Source organism: Hylobates moloch, unplaced genomic scaffold (assembly GCF_009828535.3).
Source record: "Hylobates moloch isolate HMO894 unplaced genomic scaffold, HMol_V3 SCAFFOLD_22, whole genome shotgun sequence".
Taxonomy (NCBI): domain Eukaryota; kingdom Metazoa; phylum Chordata; class Mammalia; order Primates; family Hylobatidae; genus Hylobates; species Hylobates moloch.
In genome coordinates this window covers 12,028,305-12,045,005 of record NW_026652297.1, presented here as the reverse complement: position 1 = coordinate 12,045,005, position 16,701 = coordinate 12,028,305, and the positions used below count along the sequence as shown (strand labels likewise).

Here is a 16,701-nt window from a genome sequence, read left to right as displayed (position 1 = left end):
CTTGATTTTTCACTGACATTTTATCTTTATCTCACATAAATCTGCATACTAATTAGGTTACACTTTGGTAGGCAGCCAATCTAATTCTATGCACTTTGTGGATATACTTGGTAACTACTCAGGGGCTAGATCACATCAGTAGAAAAAATTATAATACTTCAAGAAAATAAAGGGAAATACCATTTCTGCTGTGACCAATACTTTGGCGATAATTAAGTATACATAATTTAACATAAATACAACAATACATCTTGACTTAGGTTGTAAAATACAATCTTCAAGTTCTTTATAAAAAAGAACTTCACAGTGACATATTAGGTGGATTTCCATAGTATATTTAAAGTTTTAAAAGCTACAGGAACTTCTGGTGTGACTACTGGATTAAAAACTTTAAAAACTGTAATACAGGATTAGTCGTACCTTTGTGTATGAATTTTTCTAATTTTAGATTCATAGTAATCGATTAGACAAAGCAACCTAGAAAACAGAATATTGAATTATTTTCAAAATGTGGTATTACAGCATCTACTAGTCTCACCACATAATTTCAAATTACAGTGTAAAAGTAAGTACAGCTTATCCGGCAGGCTTTAAAAAATTTAAGTGATTCTTACCAGAAAGCAAATACGATACTAAGTCATATGTTATATTAATTTCAAAGTATAGATTTAAAAATAACTATAAACATTATATCTCAACATATTAAATGCATATCCTCCTTGTCCCAACAATTCTACCTCTAGCAATATCTCCCACAGAAATATGTCAAAAGATGCAACTCAATATGAACAAAGTTGTTCACTGCACCATTATTTATAAGAGTGAAAAGCCAGAAATAATTTAACTCTCCATCAGGAGAAAGGTTAAATAAATAATGGCACATTCATACAATAGAAAATAATGGGCCAGGCGCAGCAGCTCAAGCCTGTAATCCCAGCACTCTGGGAGGCCGAGGCAGGCGGATCACAAGGTCAGGAGTTTGAGACCATCCTGGCCAACATGGTGAAACCCCATCTCTATTAAAAATACAAAAAATTAGCTGGGCGTCGTGGCGAGTGCCTGTAGTCCCAGCTACTCGGGAGGCTAAGGCAGGAGAATCACTTGAACCCGGGAGGCGGGGCTTGCAGTGAGCCAAGAGTGCACCACTGCACTACAGCCTGGCGACAGAACAAGACTCCGTCTCAAAAAAAAAAAAAGAAAATAATGGAGAAGTAGAAAAAACAATGTAAATTTGTATGTCCTTAACAAGGAATGATGATGGAAAAAATTAATGTTGCATAATCAAATGTATATTTTTTACTTTTGTCTACAAAGAAAAAAGTTAGATGTGAATATGTATATTGAAAAAGAACTGGCCCAGTGCGGTGGCTCACGCTTGTAATCCCAGCACTTTGGGAGGCCGAGGCGGGCGGATCACGAGGTCAGGAGATCGAGACCACGGTGAAACCCCGTCTCTACTAAAAATATAAAAAATTAGCCGGGCTTGGTGGTGGGCGCCTGTAGTCCCAGCTACTCGGAGCGGCTGAGGCAGGAGAATGGCGTGAACCCGGGAGGCGGAGCTTGCAGTGAGCCGAGATTGGGCCACTGCACTCCAGCCTGGGCAACAGAGCGAGACTCCGTCTCAAAAAAAAAAAAAAAAGAAAAAGAACTCTGTGGGTTCTTAACCAGGGAATAATATTGTAAGCTAGCGGGTGTATGGAGGGGCAATGTTGCCATATTGACTAGTTGTAGAGGGGGCAGAATGCTAAAAATTCATCAGTAAACAACACAATACACAAAGAACTGCCTCACTCAAAATGCCAACAGGACTCCTTCTGAGAAACAGTAGGAAGGACACACACCAAATTTTAGGAGAGGAGGTTATCTCTGGGATGTGGGGATTAGGAAAGCAAGCAGATTTGTTACATTTTACCATATACACTTTCATATTGTTTGAATTATTTATTTTTTTTGTTGGTTTTTTGAGATGGAGTCCACGCTCTGTCGCCCAGGCTGGAGTGCAGTGGCATGATCTTGGCTCATTGCAAGCTCCACCTTCTGGGTTCTCGCCATTCTCCTGCCTCAGCCCCCCAGTAGCTGGGACTACAGGCGCCTGCCACCACGCCCGGCTAATTGTTTGTATTTTTAGTAGAGATGGGGTTTCACTGTGTTAGCCAGGATGGTCTCGATCTCCTGACCTCGTGATCCGCCCGCCTCGGCCTCCCAAAGTGCTGGGATTACAGGCGTAAGCCACCGTGCCCGGCCTCAATTTTTAGAAACATTTATTGCTTTTGTCATTTAAAAAATAAGAGAAAAACAAAATAATACTATGCTTTCATGTGTTATTCTTTTTAAAGGAACAATATACTGTTTCTCTCCTATCTTGGGGAAACATTACCAACCCATCCCCCTTTTCAGAACTAATGCAACCAATTGTGCTCTTAATGTCACAACTTTCTAGATTACTCTTTTTCCCTTCAACCCTTCCCCAATTACTCTTTTTCTCTTCAAGCCTTCTGCATCTTAACATATACCAGCTTTCACATTATCCTGAAAATATGCTTTATTCTTCTTTATATCCTACACAAATCCTCTTGACCTACTTCCCCCTTATGCTATGATTCTATTTCTAATCTTTTCCTTTATAGCAAACTTCATTCATTCTGAGTGATTGTAACCAATTATCTTCAATAAAGTTTTAGGGAGGACTTATTACATGTTAAGTACTGGGAATTCTGAGCAAATAAAATAGTGGGAAAGTAAACAAGTTAACCAATGAGGAAGCATGCAACACTGCCGATCACCCTCTCCTTGAAACACTTTTGTTCCTTGGTTATCATGATACCCAAACACAATTCCTCTTCTGCCTCTTCTTTCTCTATATGGAATTTGGAAGTTCTCTGGAGTTTGGCCCTTTTAACAACAGGCCTGATATGTCTACATGGATGACTGAAGGTGCCTAAGCATATATCCATAAATGAATTCATCAGTTTCTTCCCCGTTCCTTCAAATGTAGTTTAAAAACTGGCCATCTTTGACTCCTCCGCCCCTTTCAACATCTATAGCCCATTCGTCTGGACAACTCCTGTCCATCTTTGCAGTGTCTCTCCCTTTTTTTTGGTCCTAGTTAAGACCTTCATTAGCCCTCTACTACTACAACCAATTACTAACTTGTCTTTCTCTGGGTTTAATCTCCTTGCTCAGAAATCTTTGGGTATCTTCCCTGCCACACAGAAAGTAGAACTCAAACTCTTCGGCCAATTTAAGTCTCTCAAAGTTACAGCACACTTTCCATATTGTCATATTGTCTCTTAAGACTCTTCCCAGAATCTCATGTATCCTATGCTCTTGACGTCCCAAACACATTCACTTTTCCTATTACCATATTTCTCTAATTGAAACATCCTTTCTCTCACCTCTGCCTATTAATATTCTATAGTTCCTAGTAGTCCAGCTAAAAAGATGACTCATTCACAAAGCCTATGTAGTCATTCTTACCTTTCACTAATTTCTCCCTATGTCGCACCCACTTAGTATCCTATCTGCCCCACTTTATAGTACATACCACTATCTGCTTTATATTTTACTTACCTGCATATGTGTCTACGTACCCAACTAGACTATCAGGTCACTGAATACAGGAATCATGGCTTTCCTCATCTGTGTGTGCCCTATTAGCCCAGTACCTGTGTAACTTTTAATGATATCTGTAGTGGCTACAACTCATGTATTTCCAAAAGGTTTAATTCACAATTTTTCATTTCAGTGTCTCAAACTGAAAGTTTGCACTGATAAAAATCAAACAAAGTGGAAAATCTCTGGCCCACTGGACAAATTCATACCTGAATTAGCCTGACTTCATCTGGTACATTGCAGGTTCCCTCAGTGCTTCTCTCACCCTCTTACCCAGTCATCTTAACTGTTTTTTGTTTTTTCATTCTTCCCTTCCAATTTCTCTCTTCTTCTTCCCACTGTAGTTCTCTCTCCCTCGCCTCTCTCCTATTTATTCTTCCTTACCTCTCCTATTTTTCTTACCTCGCCTCCCTCTTCTATTTATTCACGCCTCTCACTAACATTTTTATTTATTTTTATGTGTTTGTCCTTACCTTTCCTTCAAGAGGATGAAAATTATATATGTGTATATATGTGTATTATCTCTCAAATAATTATCAAAAAATCTATAGTTTTAACTTGTTTTTACTTTATATCTGACCTCATTTATTTTTATAGTAAAATAGAAACATCTAATTATTCAAGATTTCCAATCCTATTAGGTAAACATATAATACCGCTTAAAATGCAATCGGTTTAAACTGTTCAGAGAAAAAAAGAAGGTGCTAGTACATAAACAAGAGAGAATATGTATATAATATCCATACTACTTATATTGCTAAAAATAACACTAAACATTTAAAATCAATTACCTATAGGGGAGGTAAGGATAGGATAGAATAAAGAGGACAGGAATGAAAACACAACTTCTCTGAATATAAATAACAAATAGTTTTGATTTTGCAATTATATAAATGTTTACACATTCAAAAGTAAAAATTTAAAAAGCAATCCCTGAAAATTGAAAAGAAATTGAAACAAACCTAACTGCATTATAATTTGGTGATGCAAACACACAGAGAAATAAGTATTTCAAGATATTTTAGAAATATACATCTTGACTGCATACATAGTGGAATATATTAATATCAAAGAGAGCTGCCCAGAAATTTAAATTTCATTCAGTAGGCTTATTGTTAGTAATTCTAGTTTTATTATTTTGAAACTATTTTTATGTATTATAGGATATAGCAAATAATTATAATATTGTTCTTAAGAATGATTTTCGGTAGAAAAGACAACAGTTACAAATGTAAAATCAGAATTTAAATAAAAATACTATCAACTTCAGCTGGGTTAAAAAAAAAATCAATGATGATTTTTTTTTCCTCCAAAATATATAGTCCCTGGCTCTTTCCACTAAAAACTCCTAAAATCAATAACATAGTAAAACTAAGCAACCCTAAAACCCATACAGTGATCTCTCAATATTATTCTTCACTAAAAGGATCAGTTATTTTGAGAAATGTCTGATTAATTATGAATTTATGTAAAAGTTTAGTGTTACTTTTAGTAAATGTGCAATTCCATTCTTCAAAGGACCTCTAGAACCAAAAAAAAAAAAAAAAAAAAGAACAGGATGAGCAGGGAAGAACAATGCAGAAGAGGAGGAGGGAGAGGCTTTTCTAGTTTGTAAGAGTTATAACCACCCCCAAGATAATATCAGGTAAAACAAACAAACAAACAAACAAAACAATGACTCAAGCTACATATCAATTTATGTAGCAAAATTACTGTCTATCCAAGACGGTATGAGGAACTCTTTTGCACAGATAGGCAAACACTCTGTTTTGAGTGACAATGCGATCTTCTTCCTCCTTTCTTAATCTACAGACTTCCGTTTGCAAAGAAGCAATAGTTTCTTGTTGCTCCGTTCGTTTTTTCTTATAATGCTGGCACTTCACCTATAAGATATTTTTTAAAATCATAATTATGATATGTACATCTAGGACGTGCTATCCTAACAATATTGTACACAAAGCCATCTTCATAGTTTCCATTGAGCTGTTTCATTCAAGAACTTCAGTACTGAGGCTGTTTTCAAATGAGTATAAGCTCCAGGAACATTAATATATCATAAACCTGAAAAAATATAAGTCAAATAGCTATAAAATGGGGAAACTACAGTTCATAATTGCATGCATTCAAGACATTTCTTACCAAGTAAAGGAACTCAAGAATTTCCATAAAACTGGTATAATTTCATGTTTAAGTTTATATCAAAACAATAATCAGGAAAGAATCAATATTAATTGGGGATTGCAAATGGTGTAGTCAACTTAGGCATTCATGCAATGTGGGCTACTGCAAACTCACAGTAAGTCCATAACCAGGAAATTATCATCAAGAAATAATCATGGAGAATGACATCACCAAAATGGCAGAGTTGAAGCAATCTGGCTTCACTTCCCCCAGCAGAAAACCAAAAACCAATATCCAATGCCAAGATTATTACCAGCAATAACCCAGAACTCAAATCTGAGGATGGGACAATCCCCAGGACCACAAAGAAGTGAAAAAATTTCAAGCAGATGGTAAGAGAATCAGACTTCTGTAACTGTGATGCCTCTCCCCTAATCTGCAAGGAACTGCCTGTGGAAAATTTTCCCCAGACTCAGTTTCTACACTGGAAAAAGTGAGATCAAGACCAACTTCCCCACCATCTTGGGTTCCTTGCAGGAGAACTGTTCCTGCCTGAACCCACAGAAAGCATCACAAGTGCCTATAGGAAGAAAAACTCCTGAGAGCAACCAAAGACAAAGATGGAAGGTGGGAATAGCAGCAACCGCAGCCTGCAAAATCTGCTTGGAATCTCAGCCAAAGAAGATGCTAAATCAGAGTGGCTGTTCAGCAGCACCACACTGTAGGAGATAACACTCTACAGGTTCGCTGGGTATGAAACCCTAGCCAGCTTTTCCACACAGCTGGGGTATCCCATTTGGGATCTCCCCAACCTAGGACAATCAGCACTCTGAATGCTTGCCAGAGCTTTGGCAAACCTGGACATGAGCCGCCATCTAGTACCAAGAAGGAGGCAGTGACCTAGCATAAAGGAAATTCAACAGGTGAATTGTAAAGAACCTCTATGTAAACATATCCAAGAAAAACCCAAACAAGCCAGACAGTGAAAACCGAAATAACTAATCTTTCAATGAGAAGACATAGATATATGTCCACAAGAAACAACAGCAAACAGCAAACAAAGAACCATGACCCCCACAGATGGAAAAAGGAGCCAGTGACTGACCCTAACGAGACACTGATGTGAGATTCTTCAGATCAACAATCCTTTTTATTTTTCTTTTTTTTTAAGTCATCTGGTTCTGGGCCTTTATTTGTTCAGAGGTTTTGATTATTGACATAATCCATTGTTACACATCTACTAAAGTTTTTTACTTCTTCTTGAGCCAGTTTTGGCAATTTCTATGTTGCTAGAAATGTGTCCATTTCATCTAGGTTAGCTAATCTGTTGTCATATAATTGTTCAAATTATAGTCTTATAATCATTGCTTTAATGGAGGGGTGGAGGTTTAGGGTTTACTTCCTTACAACTTTCAGTGATGTTAAATTTTTTTTATCATTGTTTTTGTTTGTTTGTTTGAGACAGAGTCTCACTGTCGCCCAGGCTGGAGTGCAGTGGCATGATCTCAGCTTACTGCAACTTCCACCTCCTGGGTTCAAGTGATTCTCCTGCCTCACCCGAGTTGCTAGGATTACAGGTGTGTACCATCACACCTGGATAATTTCTGTATTTTTAGTAGAGACAGGGTTTCACCATGTTGGGCAGGCTGGTCTGACCTCAAGTGATCCTCCTGCCTTGGCCTCCGAAAGTGCTGGGATTATAGGCAGAAGCCACCATGCCCAGCCCTTTTTATAATTGTTACAGAATTTTAATGTTATATCTCTATATTCCTTAATCATTGCTTCTTCCTAATCTCTGTCTGCCCAGGATTCAAAAACTCAGTAAACTCCAATATAACACAGGAAATCAATTCAGAAATCTGTCAGTGAAATTTTAAAAAGGTATTGAAATAATAACTTAAAAAAAATCAAACAGAAATCCTGGGAATGAGAAATACATTCCCTGAACTGAAAAATGCATTAGAGGTTTTTAATAGCAGAATGGATCAAGCAGAGGAAAGAATCAGTGAGCTTGAAGACAGGCTACTTGAAAATACACAGAGAAGAAAAAAGAATACCTAAAAAATATAGAAAATTACCTCAAAAGAGCAAATCTAAGAATCATTGGCCTTCAAGAAGGAGTTGAAAAAGAGCAAGGGGTGGAAAACTTATTCAAAGAAATAGTAACAGAAAACTATCCAAATTTACACAAAGATATAAACATCCATGAACAGGAAGGTCAGAGATCACCAAACAGATTCAATTCAAATAAGCCTACCCCAAGGCATATAATAAATTCTAACCTGGGCAATACCATACTGGACATAGGAATGAGTAAAGATTTCATGACAAAAACACCAAAAGCAATTGCAACAGAAGCAAAAATTGACAAATGGGATCTAATTAAACTTAAGAGCTTCTGCATAGCAAAAGTAACAAAGTAAATAGACAACCTACAGAATGGGAGGAAATATCTGAAACTATGCATCCGACAAAGGTCTAACGGCCAGCATCTATAAGGAACTAAATTTACAAGAGAAAAACAAATTCATTAAAAAGTCAGCAAAGGACATGAATAGACACTTTTCAAAAGAAGACATACATGCAGCCAACAAGCATATAGGCCTCACCCGAGTTATAGGCCGGGCGCGGTGGCTCATGCCTGTAATCCCAACACTTTGGGAGGCTGAGGCAAGTGGATCACCTGAGGCCAGGAGTTCGAGACAGCCCGGCCAACATGGTGAAACCCACTCTCTACTAAAAATAAATTATTCAGACATGGTGGCACGCGCCTGTAGTCCCAGCTACTCAGGAGGCTGAAGGAGGGGAATTGCATGAACCCAGGAGGTTGTGGTGAGCCGAGATCACACCACTGCACTCCAGCCTGGGCAACAGGGCAAGACTATGTCAAAAAAAAAAAAAAAAAAAAAAGCTCAATATCACTGATCATTAGAGAAATGCAAATCAAAACCACAATGAGATACCATCTCACACCAGTCAGAAGGCTATTATTAAAAAGTCAAAAAATAACAACAGATGCTGGCAAGGTTGCAGAGGAAAGGGAACACTTATACACTGTTGATGGGAGTGTAAATTATTTCAACCATTGTAGAAAGCAGTATGGCAATTCCTCAAAGAGCTAAAAGCAGAACTACCATTTGACCCAGCAATCTCATTATTGGGTATATACCCAGAGGAATACAAATCATTCTACCGTAAAGACACATGCACGAATGTTCACTGCAGCACTATTCACAACAGTAAAAACATGGAATCAACTGAAATACTCATCAATGGTAGTCTGGATAAAGAAAACGTGGTACATATACACCATAGAATACTACACAGCCATAAAAAAGAACAAGATCATGTCTTTTGCGAGAACATGGATGGGGCTGAAGGGCATTATCCTTAGCAAACTAATGCAGAACAGAAAACCAAATACTACTTGTTCTTACTTATAAGTGGGAGCTAAATGATGAGAACTTATGAACACAAAGAAGGTAACAACAGACACTGGGGTGGAGGGTGGGAGAAGGAGGAGAAGCAGAAAAGATAACTATTGGGTACTGGGCTTAATGCCTGGGTGATGAAATAATCTGTATAACAAACCCTCATGAGACAAGTTTACCTATGTAACAAATCTTCACATTTACCCAAATCTAAAAGTTTAATAAATAAGTACATTCTCAAAGTCAAGCACAAAGAGAAGATCCTAAAAGCATCAAGAGAAAAGAAGAAAACAACATATAAAGGAGCTCTGTTTTATCTGGCAATAGAATCCTCAGCAGAAAGCATATTGGCCAGGAGGGAGTGAAATGACATATTCAAAGTGGTGCTGAAAGAAAAAGAAAAAGAAAAAAAAAACCTGTCAGCCAAGAATATTATTCTTAGCAAAGCTATCTTTGAAATACAAAGGAGATAAAGCCTTTACCAGGACAAGCAAACACTTGAAAGGGACTCATAAGAAATACTAAAGGGAGTTCTTCACTATGGAAGAGAAGGACACCACATGCAAAAACAAAAAAATATTTGAAGGTATAAAATCCACTGGTAAGAGTGAGTATACAGACAAACGCGGAATACTCTAATAATATAATTGTGGTGTGTAATCCAGTCATATCTCTAGTATGAATACTAAAAGACAAATCTACTTAAAACAATAGGCTAGGCACAGTGGCTCATGCCTATAATCCCAGCACTTTGGGAGGCACAGACAGGCAGATTGCTTGAGCTCAGGAATTTGAGACAAGCCAGGGCAATATGGCAAAGCCCCATCTCTACCAAAAATACAAAAAGTTAGCTGGGTGTCATAGCACACACCTATGATCCCAGCTACTTGAGAGGCTGAGGTGGGAGCATCACAGGATCCTTAGGGTGTCGCTTCACCAGCCAGAAACCTCTGTGGCCAGTGGCACCTTTGCTTGAGTTTTGCTTACACCCGCTGGGCTTATTCTGCCCACTCAGCCTGGCAGGCTGCACTCAGTTTGTGCTACCAGCCCAGACCCCATGCCTGCCAAGGGCAAGCCAGGTGCAGAGCAGTGAGGGGTGTGTGAGTTAGCAAATGAGAGGTCCGGCTACATGCACAGCCAGGCACACTGGCTGTTGAGGTGAGGCAGGCAGCTCCAGCCACCACCACAGGCACTGGCTCCATGTGAGGCTGTGGCCGGACCAGATGTACTGCAAGCAGCTTCTGCTGTGGACACCAATGTCTGGACAAGGGGAATGCAGTGGTGCCTGAAAGCTCAGAGATGCCAGGAACCACAGAGGCCCAAAGAGGGTGTTATAGTGTGTCAGAGCCCTGGCTCTGGGAGCCCTGAGGTCTGGGATCCCAGAAGAGTCACAACTCTTCTCTCCTTGTTGCCTGCAGCGCAGCAAGTTGGGGGATGTGTTTCAGGTGGCACATGTTTCAGCCCATTTGTGTTACAGCTGTTTCAGTCCCACCGCCCTGCTCTGACCAGTGGCTCCTGGGCTGGCCTGGCCCCACAGCTGCTTCCCATTGCATAGGGCAGCCACCAGGTGCCAGTGGAGGGTGGGAGGCCTATGGTGTGACAGCAGTTCTGGCTCAGGAATCCTGAGGTCTGGGCCCCTAGAAAGGTCACCACTCTTTACTCACGCAGTATGTGTGTGTCACCACCCACAGCCCGGCGAGTCGGCCAGGAACGTGTTACAGCTCCTTTCACTCCCGCCATTCAGTGAGTCACAAGTTCTTGTCCTGTGTCCAGGAAGAATGAGGTTACACAGACAACTGGAAGGTGAGCAAGGTGGAGAGAAGCCTTACTGAGTGACAGAACAGCTCTCAGTAGAGAGGAGACCCTAAGTGGGCAGCTCCTATCCACAGTCAGGTAGTCCCAATGAGTTGATGAGTCCCTGAGTCCAGCTGAGCCTTGGGTTTTTACGGGCTCAGAAGGGAGGAAGTATGTGCTGACTGGTCCATGGACAGCCATGGGAAGGCCTGGAAAAAGCATCATCCAATTGGCCAAAAGGCATCAAGGAAGTTCTCACTCCAGGTTGCGGACTCCACCTGGCACTGGCAGCCTGGCCTCCAGGCTTCAGGCTGTCCTTGGCTTGAAGGTGAGGTTTCACTGAGGACCTGCCCCTTCTGCCTAGGAACCTGTCTGCCTCTCACCGCCATCAACATGCCATCTGCGGTGCCCAGGCTGTCCGCACTGAGGGGCGCCCACAGGCCCACGCCAAGCTGCCCTCAAACTCCCGGCCTCCCTTCTGTGCTCGTCGGCATCCAAAGTCTTGGGGGAGCCAAGGCAGTAGGGGGCTGGCATGTCAGCACCACCCTGAGTGTGCACACACCTGACTGGGTCATGACAGCACCCGTGCTCAGCCACAACTTCACTCTACACCAGAGTGGGTGCTGGGAGTGAAAAGAGGCCAGGCAGTGGGAGCAAGTACTTCCAAGCCTGAGGGGGCAGGGGGCTTTCCAGGCCCATAAGAGCACAGGGATGCCCAAGTCCAAAGCTGCGGCCGGGCAGCTGCAGCTGTGGCTGGGAGCACAAGGTCCCCACTGGGATCACCTGTTCCTAGCCCCTGATGGCTCCACGGAGCACGCAGCCCCGGCCACACCTCCTCCACTGCTGGCTCCCTCACAGCAGCTGCTTCAGATTTGCTGCCACCTCTATCAGGAGGATAGCTTGAGCCTGGGAAGTGGAGGTTGCAGTGAACTGAGATTGCACCACTGCACTCCAACCTGGGTGACAGAGTGAGACCCCATCTCAAAAAAAAAAAAAAAAACCAAAAAGCTCCCCCCAAAAAATAACTACAGCAACTTGTTAAGGTATAGGTAATATAAAAAGATGTAAACTGAGACAACAAAAAGTCATAATGTGATGGAGTAAAAGTGTAGAATGTTTAATTTTTCCTTTGTTTGTTTCCATTATTTGTGATCAAGGCAAGATATCTGTTTAAAGTAACTTGTTGTCCAGGCACAGGTTCACGCCTGTAATCTCCACACTTTGAGAGGCTAAAGCAGGATAATTGCTTGAGGCCAGGAGTTCAAGACTGACCTGGCCAACATAGTGAGATCCCCATCTCTTTTAGAAACTCCTTAACTTAAAAAATAACTTGTTACATCTAGAAAATGTTTTTTGTAAATCTCATGGTAACTACAAAGCAAAAATATAACAGGTACACTAAAAAAAAGCAAAAAATTAAAACAACCAAAAAAGAAGAAAATCACTTGACCACAAAGGAAGACAGTAAAAAAGGAAGAAAACACAATGAGATATCATCTCACTCCAGTTAGAATGGTGATTACTCAAAAGACAAAAAAAAAAAAAAAAATACTGGTGAGGATATGGAGAAAGAGGAATCCTTATACACTATAGGTGGAAATGAAAACTAGTACAACTACTATGGAAAACAGTATGGAGGTTCCTCAAAAAACTAAACCATATGATCCAGCAAACCCACTACTGAGTGTGTATGTATGTATGTACGTGTGTGTGTGTGTGTGTGTGTGTGTGTGTATACACACATATTAAATATATAAACATATTGAAGAGATATCTGTACTCTCGTTTATTGCAGCACTATTCACAACAGCCAAAATATGAATTCAAACCAGGTGTCTATCAATGGATGGCTGGAAAAAGAAAACGTGGTATATGTACACAAATGGAATATTATTCAGCCATAAAAAGGAATGAAATCCTGTCACATGCAGCTACATGGATGAAAATGGAGGTCATTACGTTAAATGAAATAAGCCAGGCCCTGAAAGACAACTATTGCACATTCTCACTCAAATGTGGAAACCAAAAAAGCAGATCTCAGAAAGACAGAGCAAATCAGTGGTTAACAGAGGCTACAAAAAGGAGGAGGGAAGGGGGAAATGAAGAGAGGTTGATTAATGGGTACAACAATACAGATACATAGAAGGAATAAGATGTAGTATATGATAGCACAGTAGGTTGACTATATTAACAATAGTCTATTATATATTTCAAAACAGCTGGAAGAGAAGAATGCTAATGTTTCCAACATAAAAAATATAAATATTTGAGGTGATGGATATCTCATTTACCCTGATTTGATAATTACACATTATATGAATATGTCAAAATATCTCATGTAGCATGAAAATTGTTGCAGGAAGTCAGGGACCCCATATGGAGGGACCAGCTGGAGCCAGGGCAGAGAAACATAAATTGTGAAGATTTCATGGACATTTATCAGTTCCCAAAATTAATACTTTTATAATTTCTTACACCTGTCTACACTGTCTATACTGCAATCTCTGAACATAAATTGTGAAGATTTCATGGACATTCATCAGTTCCCAAATAATACTCTTATAATTTCCTATGCCTGTCTTTACTTTAATCTCTTAATCCTGTTATCTTTGTAAGCTGAGAATGTATGTCACCTCAGGACCACTATTGTACAAATTGATTGTAAAACATGTGTGTTTGAACAATATGAAATCAGTGCACCTTGAAAAAGAACAGAATAACAGCGATTTTCAGGGAACAAGGAAAGACAACCATAAGGTCTGACTGCCTCCAGGGTCAGGCAGAATAGAGCCATATTTTTCTTCTTTCAGAGAGCCTATAAATGGATGTGCAAGTAGGAGAGATATCGCTAAATTCTTTTCCCAGCAAGGAATATTAATAATTAATACCCTGGGGAAGGAATGCATTCCTGAGGGGAGGTCTATAAACGGCCACTCTGGGAGTGTCTGTCTTACGCGGTTGAGGTAAGGACTGAAATATGCCCTGGTCTCCTGCAGTACCCTCAGGCTTACTAGGATTGGGAAATTCCAGCCTGGTAAATTTGAGGTCAGACCAGTTCTCTGCTCTCGAATCCTGTTTCCTGTTGTTTAAGATGTTTATCAAGACAATATGTGCACAGCTGAACATAGACCCTCATTAGTAATTCTAATTTTGCCCTTTGCCTTGTGATCTTTACTGCCCTTTAAAGCGTGCGATCTTTGTGACCTACACCCTGTTCATACACCCCCTCCCCTTTTAAAGTCCTTAATAAAAACCTGCTGGTTTTGCAGCTCAGGACATCACGGACCTACCGATATGTGATGTCACCCCTGGAGGCCCAGCTGTAAAATTCCTCTCTTGTACTCTTTCTCTTTTTTCTCAGACCAGCTGACACTTAGGGAAAACAGAAAGAACCTATGTTGAAATACTGGGGGTGGGTTCCCCCGATAGAAAATACGTATAGGTATTATGTATCAATAAAAAAGAGTCAGTATGTACCCTAAGATTTATACAAAGGAATATGTATCTTCAACAATTTATTCTCTTGTCATCAGCAAGATATCACTTGCCTGGTTTCCCCTTATTCTCTAGCTTCTATCCCTCAGTATCCTTTTAAAGCTCATTATCAAAAAGCACTATCATAGCCAGATACGGTGGCTCATGCCTGTAATCCCAGCACTTTGGGAGGCTGAGGCAGGAAGATCCCTTGAGGTCAGGAGTTTGAGATCAGCCTGGCCAACATGATGAAATCCCATCTCTACTGAAAATACAAAACTTAGCTGGGCGTGGTGGTGGGTGCCTGTAGTCCCAGCTACAGGCTGAGGCACAAGAATTGCTTGAACCCAGCAGGTGGAGGTTGCAGTGAGCCGAGATCATGCCACTGCATTCCAGCCTGCGTGACAAAAGTGAGTGTCCATCTCAAAACAAATAAACAAACAAAAAAAACACTATCACCCTTATTAATATGCTTTTCATAAATGAAAAAGACTCAATGAAAACCCTTTTCCCTACCTGGCCTATACAATACTGACACAAATCTCTTACAGAACAAGACACTCATGTCTAAGCACATGTTCATGTGCCCATGGTGTAATGTTTGCTCAGACTTAGCAACCCTCGGAGGAAAAAAGGTTCTCAGCTTCTGGTACTATTTCATCTTATAAGATGTAAAATGAAATTGAAATGAAATAATGAAATAAAAAATGGATGTGACCTGTGGCTACTCTAGTACCATGGGTTACATCCAGAAGGAATCCTCTGCCTCAGCCCTCCCTAGAAGCCAGGCAGGGCCTCTGCAGCCAAGTGATGAGGGTGTCAGTCCCACCTGTTTCTACAAGTTAAGCCATGAACTAGAACTAGAAATTGAGTTTTGCAAAACTGTAGGATAGAAAAGCAATACAGTGTCCTCCTTATCCATGGGGGATACATTCCAGGATCCTCAGTGGATGCGCAAAGCTTCAAATAGTACTGAACCCAACTGCCATCAATTGGAACATATGAGTTTCTGCTTATGACTTCCACCAACAAATTAATGGCCTTTTCCATCTTAACTGTGCACTATCACTCACTGTGGCCATAACAGTTGCAGTTTGAGGTGTGACAGCAAAACTAGCATTAATTTCTTTTTCCTTTGTCAGGATAACATAGAAGATTCGTTCTCACCATAGATCTTAGCAACCTCAGCAATTTTTTTCCTTCCTTATTAAGCCAAGAACTTTCACCTTTTCACTTAAAGGAAGTACTTCACAGCTTCTCTTTGGCATATCCAAATTGCCAGCATCATTCCTCTTGCACCTTGGGCCTATTATTAAGTAAAATAAGGGTTACCTGAATACAAGTACTATGATACTATGACAGTAAATCTGATAACCAAGACAGCTACCAAGTGACTAATGGGCAGGTAGCACATACAGTGTGGATAAGGTGGAAAAGGGATGATTCATGTCCTGAATGGGACTGAACAAGATTGTGTGAGATTTCATCACGCTACTCAGAATAGTGTCCAATTTTAAACTTATGAACTATTTATTTCTGGAATTTTCCATTTAATATTTTCAGACTGCAATTGACTGACCACAGGGAACTGAAATCACGAAAAGCGAAACCATGGATGAGGGGGAACTACTGTATACAAAAATCAGTTGGATATCTCCTAATTCATTGTACCAGGCCAACATTATCCTGATACCAAAGCCAGAGATACTACAAAAAGAAGAGCACTACAGACGAATATCTACTATGAATATGAATGCAAAAATCCTCAACAAAATATTAGCAGGCCAAATTCAACAGCATGTTAAAAGGATTATATACCACAACCAAGTGGAATTTATCCCTGGAATGCAAAGATGGCTCAACATACAGAAAATCAATCAATGTAATACACCGCATTAGCACAATAAAGGAAAAAAGCCACATAATCATCTCAATTTTCAAAAATCCCAAAACCCTCTTGGGGGAACTTTAGCCCCCAAAGCTAAACTCACTTCTTTGGGTTTCCTTTCTAAGATCATGGTATGTGCATAGCATCTTCCTCCAAAGAGGATTTTGATTTTACGTAAAATGCAATATACAAACTATCATTTCTCCAACTCCTTAAACTAAGTTTCATGCATGTCCGTGTGAAGAGACCACCAAACAGGCTTTGTGTGAGCAACACGGCTGTTTATTTCACCTGGGTGCAGGTGGGCTGAGTCCGAAAAGAGAGTCAGAGAAGGGAGATAGGGGTGGGGCCGTTTTATAGGGTTTTGGTAGGTAAAGGAAA

At 40.3% G+C, this 16,701-nt stretch overlaps 1 protein-coding gene across 9 annotated transcripts in view; it reads right to left on the bottom strand.

Annotated features, from left to right (window-relative positions):
• The window catches only part of CEP70 (centrosomal protein 70), a 149,213-nt gene that overhangs the window by 63,954 nt on the left and 68,558 nt on the right, over positions 1-16,701 (bottom strand). For all 9 annotated transcript variants that reach the window (XM_058433612.1, XM_058433615.1, XM_058433617.1 and 6 more), the window contains exons 7-8: positions 5,326-5,495; positions 421-477 (exon numbers count right to left, since the gene is read on the bottom strand). In XM_058433612.1, the coding sequence (XP_058289595.1) occupies positions 421-477; positions 5,326-5,495 (227 nt within the window). The remainder of the gene's footprint in view (positions 1-420; positions 478-5,325; positions 5,496-16,701) is intronic.